This window comes from Convolutriloba macropyga, chromosome 8 (genome assembly GCF_964194025.1).
Source record: "Convolutriloba macropyga chromosome 8, txConMacr16.3, whole genome shotgun sequence".
Classification (NCBI taxonomy): Eukaryota; Metazoa; Xenacoelomorpha; order Acoela; family Convolutidae; genus Convolutriloba; species Convolutriloba macropyga.
The window spans coordinates 48,825,244-48,842,040 of record NC_134475.1 but is presented as its reverse complement, the minus strand read 5'-3'; the positions used below and the strand labels follow the sequence as shown (position 1 = coordinate 48,842,040).

Sequence of the window (16,797 nt, the reverse complement as noted above, 5' to 3'; positions counted from 1 at the left end):
ATATATATATATATATAATATATATATATATATATATATATATATATTATATATATATATATATATATATATATATATAATATATATATATATATATATATATATATATATATATATATATATATATATATATATATATATATATATATATATATATATATTATTATATATATATATATATATATAAATATATATATATATATTTATATATATATATATATATATATATATATATATATATAATATATATATATATTATATATATATATATATATATATATATATATATATATATATATATATATATATATATAAATATATATATATATATATATATATATATATGTATATATATATATATATATATATATATATGTATATATATATATATATATATACATATATATATATATATATATATATACATATATATATATATATATATATATATATTTATATATATATATATATATATATATATATGTATATATATTATATATATATATATATGTATATATATATATATATATATATATATATATATATTTATATATATATATATACATATATATAAACTGGCGTATTCGTTGCGTTTGAAAAAGTAGATAGACTTTGATTTTTTAACAAAATAAAGAAAATGGAGAGATACTAAATCGTGATTTTTATCAAAATAAGGCAATGAAGAGGCTCCTAAAAAGACGTTCTCTTATAGCAAAATATAATGTGCAAATTCATAGAAATTTTTAACTATTTTGGGTCAATTAAACCAAATGGAAACAAATAGAACTGTTTGATACATTGCTCATTTTAGTTGAGTACCCAAATGCTCATAGGGCTAATTAAATTGTTTTACTTGTTGGACAATTATATTTTGAAATTTATACAAGAAAATGTATCTAGCTTTCAGATTTCTTTTTGGGAAATTCCGAGGAAAAATATGATCTAACTAACTTTGTGTACTTCTATTGATTTTTCTATTTGATCAGCTTTTTTTACTATCTAAAATATTTTTTTAACTCATCAATGAATAAACCATTCTTTTATCTGAACACTATTTACTCAACTTTGCTTTTTTCCATACAAAAAAAGGAATTAAAATAAACTTTTCCTTAAAGACGCGTAATGAAAACTCTTTTGTTTCGCGGGCGTTTTATTTTTTTCCAGAAAAATCTCACTCATGCTAAGATATTGAAACATTTGTTTCGAAAAATTTGTTGAGCGAAGTGTGTCAGCTTAACCCCCTTAATATGGTCGTAACATGCCCTGTTGTTATTATATCATATGGAATTAATTTGGCCTTATCCTATGAGCCGTTCAAAAAACAATTCAATTTGAAGATCTTTTTGAGAACGGTCCTAGAATTTTTTGAAATAAATATATAAGTAAGAATCGATATAACCCGAAATTCTCTTAAAAGCAAATTCGAATTTGACTGAACCGAGAAGATTTGATATAGAAGAATGTTTTTTTAACAGTGAATCCAAACACCCTCTGTGTTAGTTTTGATAAGCCAACAATCTGAAACATAATTTACATGCTCTTTATTAACATTTTATTTCCCTATTATCTTCAGTTTTTTATCTGACTTAATAAATAATATAAAAATTTATAAATTGGCTTTTTTTATTACAACTCTCTGTTTAAAGACAATTTATCAAGGGAAAGTACCAGCGAGATAACTGTTTAGCTGAATGGCACCTTTTAAAACGTCTCGTATGCGGAACAGAAAAACGTTTCTTTTTGTGTTGTTTTTACAAGAGGAAAATTATTCATTTGTTGGTTGAACTGCACAATAATTTACATCAGGCTTAGGCATTTTAAAAGCAAATAAACGCTAATATGAAGAATGTTGTCATTTATTTTGGCTTCCATAAATATAAGTTCAGCCGTACAGAAACCGAATAAGATTATCATTGAGGAGAAAAATTGTCTAACATTTGGTGCTCCAAAGTTTTCAGCTGCTGTCTGTAAATTATTCACGAACTTATAAAACTGTTTGATGAGGCCAACCTATTGAAAGGAATAGCTATTGCTCGGTTATCAGTAGTGCTCTTTGTTGAAAGTTCAGTTTTCGTATTAGATTACATGTATTTTAATTAAAAATTTCATCTAGCTTAAAGTTTGTCATTAATTTGAAGTATTCATTCTAAAAAACTATGATTTTCTCAAATTTAAGAATCCGAATGGTGTTTTGTTGAAAAAGTAATCTGATCTATTTTATGCATCAAAACCATAACAGTTGTGTCATATGTTGCATTCGGTATTGTGTTAGCAGTTTAGCATAACCCTGGTTGAATTTTCTTTGATTTCATACAAGAATCATAAATGATGTCATACTGTCCAAACTTGGTTTCTTAGTACGATCCTTGTATGAAAGCAAAAAAATCATGAAGGATTTTTGTATGATTACCAATGAAATCATGTATGACCCTAGTATGATTACCAAGAATCATATATTTTTCATAAATCTTTTTAGCATTTTTGATTTCTTAATTTTTTTCGGTAGGACATGAGCTATGTGATTCCCCGGCATCAATTTATGATCCGCCAAAAGAGCCTAACGTACAGTATCATGTGCAAAGCTGGGCACTAAATAAAAGAGCAAGTCCGAATAGATAACTAAAGTTTTGATATAATCTGAAGCCGGTTTATAGTTAAAAAGGCTTATTTATAAAAAATTATTTAAAAAAATTGCTTGTGACCTCAAATTCGTTTTATGATCATGTCCAAACTGCAAAGTTAATTTTTTAGCGCATACAAATAATGAAATATGGACTGCAAATGCGATATAATAATTAGATAAGTCCTCTGACTACATGATACATTCTCCATACAATAAAAGGAATTAAAATAAACTTTTCCTTAAAGACGCGTAATGAAAACTCTGTTGTTTCGCGGGCGTTTTATTTTTTTCCAGAAAAATCTCACTCATGCTAAGATATTGAAACATTTGTTTCGAAAAATTTGTTGAGCGAAGTGTGTCAGCTTAACCCCCTTAATATGGTCGTAACATGCCCTGTTGTTATTATATCATGTGGAATTAATTTGGCCTTATCCTATGAGCCGTTCAAAAAACAATTCAATTTGAAGATCTTTTTGAGAACGGTCCTAGAATTTTTTGAAATAAATATATAAGTAAGAATCGATTTAACCCGAAATTCTCTTAAAAGCAAATTCGAATTTGACTGAACCGAGAAGATTTGATATAGAAGAATGTTTTTTTAACAGTGAATCCAAACAACCTCTGTGTTAGTTTTGATAAGCCAACAATCTGAAACATAATTTACATGCTCTTTATTAACATTTTATTTCCCTATTATCTTCAGTTTTTTTATCTGACTTAATAAATAATATAAAAATTTATAAATTGGCTTTTTTATTACAACTCTCTGTTTAAAGACAATTTATCAAGGGAAAGTACCAGCGAGATAACTGTTTAGCTGAATGGCACCTTTTAAAACGTCTCGTATGCGGAACAGAAAAACGTTTCTTTTTGTGTTGTTTTTACAAGAGGAAAATTATTCATTTGTTGGTTGAACTGCACAATAATTTACATCAGGCTTAGGCATTTTAAAAGCAAATAAACGCTAATATGAAGAATGTTGTCATTTATTTTGGCTTCCATAAATATAAGTTCAACCGTACAGAAACCGAATAAGATTATCATTGAGGAGAAAAATTGTCTAACATTTGGTGCTCCAAGATTTTCAGCTGCTGTCTGTAAATTATTCACGAACTTATAAAACTGTTTGATGAGGCCAACCTATTGAAAGGAATAGCTATTGCTCGGTTATCAGTAGTGCTCTTTGTTGAAAGTTCAGTTTTTGTATCAGATTACATGTATTTTAATTAAAAATTTCATCTAGTTTAAAGTTTGTCATTAATTTGAAGTATTCATTCTAAAAAACTATGATTTTCTCAAATTTAAGAATCCGAATGGTATTTTGTTGAAAAAGTAATCTGATCTATTTTATGCATCAAAACCATAACAGTTGTGTCATATGTTGCATTCGGTATTGTGTTACCAGTTTAGCATAACCCTGGTTGAATTTTCTTTGATTTCATACAAGAATCATAAATGATGTCATACTGTCCAAACTTGGTTTCTCAGTACGATCCTTGTATGAAAGCAAAAAAATCATAAAGTATTTTTGTATGATTACCAATGAAATCATGTATGACCCTAGTATGATTACCAAGAATCATATATTTTTCATAAATCTTTTTTATAGCTGCGAAGCTGTAAGCTGAGCGTAGCTATATTGCGGTGCTCTTGGTTTTTTTTTGTTTCGTCGTCTGACGCTTCATTTTCGTTTTACATTTGTTCTAGAACATTCTGTCTCGTCACTGCCTAAATGGCTTTTTCGCGCTTGATTTCACGCTGTCTGCGTGACCTAAATTGCGGTTATTCAGAAACAGAATCTGTTCCTAAAACAAATTTGATTGTAAGAAAACAGATTGTATGGTCCGACAGCCGAGTGGTTAAGGCGACTGGCTGTTAATCCGGAGATCGCCGGTGCGAGGCGCGACAGGGAAACTTTTTTTGCACCCAAAAACAACCTCCTTTGAAATAAACTTGTAAGTTTTATAGGCGGCGGCGATAACTATTATCAACTCACTTCTGTATCTTTTTCCATCTGTATTTTACGGCACGCAAGTCTATTTCGCAGCTATTCCGGCAATCTGCCGGCTATGTTTAGCATTTTTGATTTCTTAATTTTTTTCGGTAGGACATGAGCTATGTGATTCCCCGGCATCAATTTATGATCCGCCAAAAGAGCCTAACGTACAGTATCATGTGCAAAGTTGGGCACTAAATAAAAGAGCAAGTCCGAATAGATAACTAAAGTTTTGATATAATCTGAAGCCGGTTTATAGTTAAAAATGCTTATTTATAAAAAATTATTTAAAAAAATTGCTTGTGACCTCAAATTCGTTTTATGATCATGTCCAAATTGCAAAGTTAATTTTTAGCGCATACAAATAATGAAATGTGGACTGCAAATGCGATATAATAATTAGATAAGTCCTCTGACTACATGATACGAGAATGTCTGACACCAATCCTTGTTCTATGCTTCATAATTGACTTTGTATAATTTGCAAGAATTTTTTTCAACTTATATGGAAAATAAAAAATACACAGTTTTCAGGCTTTGAAAATTTTTGTATGATCCCTGTATGATTTCTAGGAAATCATTTATGATCCTTGTATGATTACCAAGAATTCATACAGATCATATATGACCTAGTACGATATCAAAAAATGTTGTATGATCGGTGACCCGGGAATTATTAGGCAATAATATCAATTTAAAAATTGTTGCATTAGTTGAATTAAACTGTTCAAAATTAGTTTCTTTTGCAGCAGTCAGCCAAAGTTTACTATTTTTTTTCTCAGGGCCAACTGCGAGTTCTGCAGAATTAAACTGCCTATCTGTTTTCTCAGATCATTCATTGTACTCACATACTCATGATTTTTTTTGTTAAAAATAAAATTTTAGTTATATGGAATAAAAAATGGGGCTCACAAAAGCACTTTTGGGGTACCGCAGAGCCGTTGTTATTGCAGCACAAACAATATTTTTGCTGTTTTTATGTTTTTCAGATACAAGTTGAGGTATTAGGAGACCAAAACATGCCTTTTTGGTTCGTAAACTATTCGTTTGGAAAAAATTTTTCTATCGAAATTGACATCAATTTTTCGTGAGTCTAGAAAACTGAAGATTTTCTGGTTGTAATCTAATGTGAACGAGTAGATGCTGTAACTATTTTTGCTATAATGCTAACAGCATCAATGGATCCTCTTCTCTACGAAAAAACCTTTTCTTGTTTCCTTATAAACTTTGAGTGCAATTGATTTTGGTCATCAGAATTTTGGCCATCACAAGCGCACCCGCTTCATGTAAGCAAATGGCTGAAGCAATTTTTGAGATAGACAAAGAAAATTAGCATAGTGAAAAAGGTCTCAAAGATTACAGATGGGTAACTGCTTAAATATGTAATTTAAAATTGTAGCCTTAATCTCGATAGTTTTCTTTGCTTTTGAAATTAGATTTATAGATAGTATTGTGAGCTTCGTATTAGTTTCGTATTAATTGATTTAGGCTTAAACTTTGAAGGGAACAAAGGTTTGTTTAATAATGTTTGCAATTTTCCACTATATATTGCTATGAATTGATTAAATTTGATTTCATCACCGAGTAGCTAAAATGTTTTTCAGCAACTTTTGTCCATTGCCGCTCAGGTTTTTCTTTAGTTGAAAGAATTTTAGTAAATTTGCTGTTGTCATTTTTTGCTCTTGGTTTTTTTTTTAGCTAACGCTTTATCTCTTTTCAAACAACATGTTGTGTGGGACTCTTATTTTAAGAACTTTGAAAAACTGGCACAGTTTTTTTAATGTGCTATTTTCTAGTTGTTACTTTTTGGGTATAATTTTTTGCCCCAGTCGTGATCTGTTATCGGAATCACGAAAAAAAGAATAAGAGTCGGATACCCACGTTTGTCTTACTGTTGTCATTAATGTTTTCTAATAGAGCTTAAAATTTTAAATTCTCAAGATATGTAATAGATTATTTTGCCGATTTATATATATGAACTCGGCAAAATAATCCAATCATTGTGACTCTGAGATTTTCAGATCAAGGCGGTAAATAATTGGGAATCTTGAATGAATTATTTTCATTTTTTGTTGTGTATAATAAAGTTGGGGATATAATTTACTTGGCAGAAACTGATTAAGGGAGAGAAGATTGATAAATAGATCTAAACTTAAAAAGATTTGGTAACATCAGATAAAGGCGTGAGTAGCGAGGGTTTCCATTGAAAAAAAAACTGTGTTGTCCCACGTGACAAACCTGTTTTTTTTTGCATTTGTTTGGAATATTTCTATCTGTCAAACCAAGAGGTTAAGTATTTAGATATATACCTTCTACAATTCCTTTTTTAGCTATCCTTAAAGATTTGAGAAAACTTAAGCGACTGTCGTTTTTCCGAAGCAAAAAATATAGCTGCAAATCAATGATTCGTTAATCTTGGCTTTTAACTAATTTTTGTTATTTTATTTATCATTTTTTTCAAATGGTCGAATGGATGTTTAATTTTTTTTCAGGTGGACTACTTCAGAAAAACGCAAGACCACCAGTCTGATTCAGAATACCAACAGCAACAGCTCAGATCCAATATTGAGTCCAGGTACAGATTGGATTTTCAGAAAAAAATTTTGATGTCCGGACTTCCATGCGTTCTCCAGTGTAATATACAGCATGCATAAATTTAAATCTACCATACTGCGGCTGTCTTAGTATTTTTTTCAAAAGACGAGCTCATCTAAACGTTTTTGTAACTGATTTTAACTCAAAAACGGCAATTTTACTCATCTTTATTTACGCTTAAATTTTGAGTTTAATTTATGCATTTATAATTGAGGCTCGGAAGAAATCATGACAATAAAACAACGATAAGAGGATTGCTGTGATGGATTGATTTATCGGGTGCAGGTTGCTGGAAGTGAGAGATTCTCTGGTTGATCTGAGAAACCGATTCTTGAAGGAGGAGTCAGAGAGACGCAACACAGAACAGGCACTCACTAAAAGGTAAAAGATTTAAATTATCTGTATTCATTTACTTGTATCCGAAATTTAGTAAAATCGCGCTCAAGATCTTTCCCAGATATCTGAGTAAGGATGAGCATCATGAATAAATCAGTTTAATGACTTCAGTTATAGTAACGTCCTTCAAATTGGCCTCATGTAGTTCTATCTGCAAACGCACACTAAACCTCCTCTGATTAAATTATACATTTTTTGTTCTCCAGGCCGTTTGCAACTTTTTATTATCATTAGTGATTTCCTCTAACTGTTTCTTTTTGGTTTGGTGGAACAGTGTAAAAGTTTTAAGTCCACTTTGATTAAATTTTCTGGATGTACCCACGCAAACACCATTAACACCATCATTGTAGACTCAAAAGAGGGTTATTTCCACATGAGCTTCCGGTGAAAGTGCTCTCTAATAAAAAATTTGCAGTTTTTGCTTACTTTACTCGTTGATTATCAAAAATGCAGCATTTTTTTTTATTTTTTAACCAACAATTTATCTATATCTATAACACTCAAAAAAGTTTTCATAATAGACGAACAGCGTTAGCAGGGCTAGTTTTGGACCAATCTTGGACTGTTACAGTCTAAAACTAATTCGGATTGTAGTCAGTCGGTCTTTTTTTAAAATTAAATTAGTCGATCGTTTTTTGTATTAATTAAATAACGGAACCTTTCAAATCAATGCACAGAAGTGATGGGTTTAAATGGATTCCTATGCAGCTTCAAACTAATGCATCTAGTTTTTAACTTGAAAGCTTATGGTCGTTTTGACATTTTAAAAATATTTGATTTTTAAATAGGTAATGGCTTATTGAACTTTGCCTCCATTCTTTATTTTTAATTTGGTCAATTTGAAGCTTAGTGTCAGCAAAGAATTAATGCTTTCTCTTGCTCTTCCTTTTACTAAATTAAGATTTACTCTTTTTTGCGGTTTGATGCGTTAAGTTATGGTTTTCTGTCTTTGATACTACTAGATTTTACGACTTTTTTATTAAAAATTTACCTTTTTGCCCATTTTTCGCGTTTTCTAGTTTTGTCACATTATCACGTTATTGACAAAATTTTTATCCTTGTTCAAAACTTTTTATCTTTGTTCTCTTATAGTGGGAGATGCAATAGTTTTTCAATTAAAAAAGCTTTTACAAGACAGTTTGGAACTCCAAAATTTTCAATAAATACTTTCGAGAAGAAATTTAACCAGTTATTGTAGCCGTGTGCGTCCTTGAACAACTCCAGAGAAGAAAAATCGATTTTCTACAGGTTTTTACGATTCGAAGAGAAGTACTACTATTCTACAAGTTTGTCTTCTCTGAATCAATTTCTTACTACATCACTTTCGACTTTGAACAAATAAATCTGTTTTTGAGTCCTAACATTAGAAATTAGGGTACTTAGTACGGCTGTAATAATCATTTTATTAGTAAGCCAAGTAGCCTTCAAGTTCAAAATGTCTTTCTGTGAAGCTTTGACTCCCTAACAATTCCTTGACTCCACCCCCAAACGAGGACCCCCAAATACGCCCCCCCCCCCTCCTCATACCATTCAACTTTCGACACTTCCTCCTCCTTCATTTTTATGCCGCCAATTACACCAACCCCAATAACTATGCAACCTCTCCTGCCTTATCACCAAAGCTTTATTATCAATTTTAGTTAAATTTGTTTTTAAAAACAATTTCTGGAGTATTTTTAAGCAGTAAAGTTTTAAATTTCTTCTCTTTTTACTCTAAATTGTGTTTGATGGGCAACGCTCATTCTACTATTTACGTTGCACAGTTCTTTGAGACGATCCCGCCTGCATTCTCTCCTGACATATGTGGTCATGACTACTTGAACGTGGAGTTTTTTTTCAAACATTGATTTTGATTTTTGAACATTGGACAATAACATTTAAAGTTCACAATGTTTCTCTAATGTAAAGTCTGAAATAGATGCTTTTATAACTCAACGCGGAAAATTTATTTTGCAAAGTTCTGATGGTCTTATTTGCCCTTCTTAAACTACTGGAAACTATGCTACCGCTACTCCTAGTCATTCACAACAAATTGTTCTGTTAAAAACAATGATACCATACAGATTTCATTGAGTTATCAACTGATGTGTTTCTGTTCAATGGGGGCAAAATTTGGGTCGGCAAAACTTGATCGGTTTTGTCCCCCCCCAAAGTTTTTTCCAATTAGAAATTATGCGGTGTTATATAGCGTGTTGCAAAATAAGTGTGTAAAAAATAGCACGTACGCCTGGGGGGAATTAAAAGTTATATGCCCACTGAGCTTGGAGTGTAGACGAAACAGAAAAGATTTGCAAATTTTATATTGGCACAATCTTTTTGCCTGCTGTTTTTTGTATGCTATATTATGTCGGCACTAGGCATCTTTTTTAGATATTAATTTGCACAGGTCTTCGAGTTCTATTCTAACGATTTTAATTTTTTTGCAAATGTTTGCTCGACTGTTTTTGATTTTTACTCGGTTTCTTGATTGATCTTGTACATTTTGACGGATTTGACCAACTGTTTTCCATGTGATTGAAATTGTTCCCTAAGTCAAAATCGTGAGTACAAAAAACTGTAAAAGTACACTGAAAACCGCTTCTTTTTTTTCTTTCAATCTCATTGTTTGTGTATGTCAACATCTGTTTGCGTTAATTGAAGTCCATTAGTGGTTACGACTTGCTACGCAAATTAAATGTTACAAGTACCCACGCGGAAGTTCGAATCGCATATAAAGCAAACCTTGTTGGCAGGAGTTAAGCTGAACATATTATTTTTCATCAAGTAAATTTTACTGAAAAATCAGACTGGCCAGCGTAGTGTTCATAGTGACATGAACAGAGTACTGGCCATCCTAAAAAACAGAATGTCTTTAGACTGATTCAGTGCTGATTTGCTCTGCCATCAACCTCCGGGTTCCCACTTGATACAATGCAATCAAACCCCATCCAGTTGTTCGAGAATATATGTTACGCTTCATTTTGTTTCAAATTTTATATACACAAAATGTGATCATTATTTGACACCGCAAAACTTAATCTTTTTTAAAAAGCATCTTTTTTAAGCATCTTTTTAAAACGCTGCTTTTTAAAAAGCTGCCAATTTATTAACCACAGATTCTTTTTTCAGATGATAAAATCGTCCAAATCCACACGAAAGCGAAAATATGTTCTATTTTTCGAGTTTGTATTTAATATTTGCTGTAACTTCTTTCAAGTCAAATTCACTTCATTTTGTTCATATTTAATAAAGATTTGAGAAAATGTGTTTATAGCTTATTCAGAATTACATTTACGAAATTATCATCCGATTCAAGTGAGCTGAAAATTAATGTCTTTCGGAAGAGCGCGATCGACTGCTACAAATTCATCAATAAAGTTTTAATTTTTATTTTTATTTTAACAAGGTTTTGTATATACGCTATTTCTGCTTGATAAAAGTATAAATTAGCTGTGAGAATAGCTCAATCTCAGTCAAAATTGCATCAAATTTTAAAACCCACTTTAAATCAATAGTTTGATCTATCTTTAATCTCAATTCAATTCACAATAATTTTGCGGATAAAACAAGGAAACCATAGTGGATAAAACAAGGAAACCAACCACCAGTAAAATTTGACCCTTTCTCCTAACGCTAATCGCGCATGTCGAATCGGGCCAAATTTTACTGCTTGTTGGTTTCCTTGTTTTATCCACTACTATATTCACCACTATAAATACATATTACACGCACAATTTTGTGTACAAAAATGTACATAGCTAGTATAATTTATGTATTTCATACGCTAATATCCAAAAGTTCTCAAAGCTAGTTTTAAGCCTAATTTCATATCTAATATGCCAAACTATATTGAAATAAATCAGGTTAATCATCTCACAAAGTTTTTTTCAATAGAGTCGGATGGACTGAAAATAACTCAAAAATGATTAGAAATCGATAATAAGAAACAAGTTTCTTTAAAATTTTAATTTTACCCATGGAGGCGATTGATCTATGATGTTTAGCTGAGTGATTGTATATACCTGGGTACTTCTTTGAGCCGAGTCTTGAGAGGTCTTGTTAGGAGGTTGACTCGCCTTTATCACGCTACGGCAGTATTGCTCGACCTTTCTTAATGGCAACTGTGGGGGAGGGTGCAACTACAGAATGCTTGAACACTTTTAATTTTAATTATTAAGCTGTCTGAACTCTTAATAATCAGGTGAATATAATAATGTATTAACACTAAGGATATCAATATTAATGTATCATTTGTAGGGATATCAATATCAATATTAATATTAACTATATTTCTCAATAACCAATCACTTGTTTATCATTTATGAAAATTGTAGTTCTGTCATGCACCTAGATTGTAGCTGGCTATCCTTCTGAACTTCTGCCAAAAACATTGTTAGGAACTTTTTCCATTCTGAGTAGTAGTCTGTTGAAACCAGGATCCTTGGATAGCTTTCACATGCTTGAGAGAAGTTGATATAACTCTGGACAGTAGAGTAGGAATATCCTTTATCGTTCAGTAGTTGTTTCCAGGGAATATCCTTATTGTTTTCTTGATGATTTTGTTTCACTTTCCCCCATATGTATCCTCTGTCAGAAATTGTCAGTAGATATAAACGATTCAGCTTTCCCTCCATGTTATTGACTGTGGTGAGATAAGACTCAAATTCACCAACATTGAATGAATTCCTAAGTTTATCACGAAAAGATAAATATTCTGGCACATTCACTTCAAACTTGTCCAGTGTTTACTGATGCTCATAATTTAGTAGGTCCTTCTTGAACTTGGAGAGGAATAACTGGAAGGGTTCTGTTTTAGTTCGTTTTCCAGTCTCCATTTCGTTTTCAGCAGTATTGTCGGGTGTGGCCTTTAAAAAATGCGAGCAGTTGAGTTGTTAAATTTGTCAACCCGTTCAACTCTTCTGTAGATAAAGACGCATTTGATGAAGCTCCAGTTATCAAGGTCAAATTGTTCGCTAGTTTTTGTAGTGAATTGAAACTCATGATGAATAGCCAAAAAGTGCCGTGGAGATTGAAGGTCCCCACATGGAGAATTACTCTAGAACATTCTTTTTTTCTAGAATATTCTGACATGATTTTTAACGTAAAATTAGTTATCCTTTCCCAAGTTATCACCGGTTTGAAAGTAAAATATTAATTAAATCCTTCAATTAAATTGAATTCTTTGCATAATTTATTAAAAATTAAATAAAAATTTTAATAAATACTCACCTTACTAGCTAATTTTTAAGGGCATCTTTTATTCGAAATTTTCACTTGTTTGATTTCACTCTGTTAGTGGTGTTGGCTTTCTTTGTCAATGGTGGCGGCCATTTTAGCATGACATGCACTTTTCATTCGATGTGTAATGCGATGTTATACCAAGCTTGTTGACTTCTTGTACTAATGGTGGTTGCTAAATATGAAAGAAAGCTAATTTGACATATTTTTTTCATTTTAAACAATATATTTCCAAAAAACAAAAAATTTACAAAATTTCAAAATAAGAATGAAATCCCTCTTTTAAGAGCGAATCACTCTTTAAGAGCGAAATCGCCCCTATCGGAGTGATGCCCCAGTACAAATTCGCTATTTATCGCGCTTAAAGAGTGAAATCCCTCTTTTTTAAATAATTTTTAAAATTATCTAAATTTTTAATAATTTTTTTTATTTTTCTATATTTTTTATTTTATATTATCTATACTCTTCTATAAATTTATGTTCTCTTACTTTTTCTATATTTATTCCATTATTAATAAGAAATGATACAAAATTATAATATTTACACGAACAACTTTCCCCAGTTTGGCCAATAACAGATCTGGGAACCAGTTCCACTGATCCTCGTAGTGGCAACTTTGTTGATCTGGAATCCGCTGATCCGGGAACTAATTCCACTGATCTCTCAGTTGAATTTCTACTAAATCCTCTAGTTAATTCTACATCTAGATGTTGTTTCTTTACATGAGCCCTTATCCCATCATATTTCACAACAGAAGGACAATATAAGCAATTAACTCTAACTGAAGTACAATATCTACAATTATACTTACTCTCATCAAAATCAATTAGTGGTTTTACAGAATTCCATTCATTACAACTTCTAGTTAGAACTTTATTATTTTTAGGATTGACACTAACATTAAAATTTGGATTTGGATTTGGATTTTGATTAACATCGTTAGCAAAGCTACTTCGTAGATCATTAATATTATCATTAACATAACATTATCTTTAATATTATTATTAACATTAACATTATCATTAACATTAAAATCATCATTAATATTAACATTAACATTATCATTAACATTAAAAGATTAATCAGTTTTCATCGGCGAACTTGCAAAACAACTTCGTTGAGCAAGTTCATTGATACAAATACCACTTAATGTTTTATCACCACATGCACATTTACTAATTTTATCTTCATGATATATTGAATAATGAAAAGCTAAATTAAAAGGGAGTCCACATTTATGACTACACTCTAAACATTTTTTAACCATTAATAATTGGCCAAATTTCAGTTACAACCAACATATTTAGCCAAGATTTCAATTACATCTTTAGTATTATCTTGAGTACTGGCCATCCTAAAAAACAGAACGTCTTTAGACTGATTCAGTGCTGATTTGCTCTGCCATCAACCTCCGGGTTCCCACTTGATACAATGCAATCAAACCCCATCCAGTTGTTCGAGAATATATGTTACGCTTCATTTTGTTTCAAATTTTATATACACAAAATGTGATCATTATTTGACACCGCAAAACTTAATCTTTTTTAAAAAGCATCTTTTTTAAGCATCTTTTTAAAACGCTGCTTTTTAAAAAGCTGCCAATTTATTAACCACAGATTCTTTTTTCAGATGATAAAATCGTCCAAATCCACAAGAAAGCGAAAATATGTTCTATTTTTCGAGTTTGTATTTATTATTTGCTGTAACTTCTTTCAAGTCAAATTCACTTCATTTTGTTCATATTTAATAAAGATTTGAGAAAATGTGTTTATAGCTTATTCAGAATTACTCCTAGATTGTAGCTGGCTATCCTTCTGAACTTCTGCCAAAAACAATGTTAGGAACTTTTTCCATTCTGAGTAGTAGTCTGTTGAGACTAGGATCCTTGGATAGCTTTCACATGCTTGAGAGAAGTTGATATAACTCTGGACAGTAGAGTAGGAATATCCTTTATCGTTCAGTAGTTGTTTCCAGGGAATATCTTTATTGTTTTCTTGATGATTTTGTTTCACTTTCCCCCATATGTATCCTCTGTCAGAAATTGTCAGTAGATATAAACGATTCAGCTTTCCCTCCATGTTATTGACTGTGGTGAGATAAGACTCAAATTCACCAACATTGAATGAATTCCTAAGTTTATCACGAAAAGATAAATATTCTGGCACATTCACTTCAAACTTGTCCAGTGTTTACTGATGCTCATAATTTAGTAGGTCCTTCTTGAACTTGGAGAGGAATAACTGGAAGGGTTCTGTTTTAGTTCGTTTTCCAGTCTCCATTTCGTTTTCAGCAGTATTGTCGGGTGTGGCCTTTAAAAAATGCGAGCAGTTGAGTTGTTAAATTTGTCAACCCGTTCAACTCTTCTGTAGATAAAGACGCATTTGATGAAGCTCCAGTTATCAAGGTCTCGTCAAACGACGAAAGTTGTTTAAAATTGTTCGCTAGTTTTTGTAGTGAAGTGAAACTCATGATGAATAGCCAAAAAGTGCCGTGGAGAATAAAGGTCCCCTCATGGAGAACTACTCTAGAACATTCTATTTTTTCTAGAATATTCTGACATGATTTTTAACGTAAAATTAGTTATCCTTTCCCAAGTTATCACCGGTTTGAAAGTAAAATATTAATTAAATTCTTCTATTAAATTGAATTCTTTGCATAATTTATTAAAAATTAAATAAAAATTTTAATAAATACTCACCTTACTAGCTAATTTTTAAGGGCATCTTATATTCAAAATTTTCACTTGTTTGATTTCATTCTGTTAGTGGTGTTGGCTTTCTTTGTCAATGGTGGCGGCCATTTTAGCATGACATGCACTTTTCATTCGATGTGTAATGCGATGTTATACCAAGCTTGTTGACTTCTTGTACTAATGGTGGTTGCTAAATATGAAAGAAAGCTAATTTGACATATTTTTTTCATTTTAAACAATAATTTTCCAAAAAACAAAAAATTTACAAAATTTCAAATTAAGAATGAAATCCCTCTTTTAAGAGCGAATCACTCTTTAAGAGAGAAATCGCCCCTATCGGAGTGATGCCCCAGTACAAATTCGCTATTTATCGCGCTTAAAGAGTGAAATCCCTCTTTTTTAAATAATTTTTAAAAATATCTAAATTTTTAATGATTTTTTTTACTTTTCCATATTTTTTATTTTAAATTATCTATACTCTTCTATAAATTTATATTCTCTTACCTTTTCTATATTTATTCCATTATTAATAAGAAATGATACAAAATTATAATATTTACACGAACAAATTTCCCCAGTTTGGCCAATAACAGTTCTGGGAACCAGTTCCACTGATCCTCGTAGTGGCAACTTTGTTGATCTGGAATCCGCTGATCTGGGAACCAATTCCACTGATCTCTCAGTTGAATTTCTACTAAATCCTCTAGTTAATTCTACATCTAGATGTTGTTTCTTTACATGAGCCCTTATCCCATCATATTTCACAACAGAAGCACAATATAGACAATTAACTCTAACTGAAGTACAATTTCTACAATTATACTTACTCTCATGAAAATCAGTTAGTGGTTTTACAGAATTCCATTTATTACAACTTCTAGTTAAAACTTTATTATTTTTAGGATTAACACTAACATTAACATTTGGATTTGGATTTGGATTTTGATTAACATCATTAGCAAAGCTACTTCGTAGATCATTAATATTATCATTAACATAACATTATCTTTAATATTATTATTAACATTAACATTATCATTAACATTAAAATCATCATTAATATTAACATTAACATTATCATTAACATTAAAAGATTAATCAGTTTTCATCGGCGAACTTGCAAAACAACTTCGTTGAGCAAGTTCATTGATACAAATACCACTTAATGTTTTATCACCACATGCACATTTACTAATTTTATCTTCATGATATATTGAATAATGAAAAGCTAAATTAAAAGGGAGTCCACATTTATGACTACACTCTAAACATTTTTT

At 30.8% G+C, this 16,797-nt stretch overlaps 1 protein-coding gene across 3 annotated transcripts in view; it reads left to right on the top strand.

Annotated features, from left to right (window-relative positions):
- The window catches only part of LOC142344782 (uncharacterized), a 140,926-nt gene that overhangs the window by 37,683 nt on the left and 86,446 nt on the right, over positions 1–16,797 (top strand). For all 3 annotated transcript variants that reach the window (XM_075396720.1, XM_075396721.1, XM_075396718.1), the window contains exons 5-6: positions 7,112–7,194; positions 7,500–7,595. In XM_075396720.1, the coding sequence (XP_075252835.1) occupies positions 7,112–7,194; positions 7,500–7,595 (179 nt within the window). The remainder of the gene's footprint in view (positions 1–7,111; positions 7,195–7,499; positions 7,596–16,797) is intronic.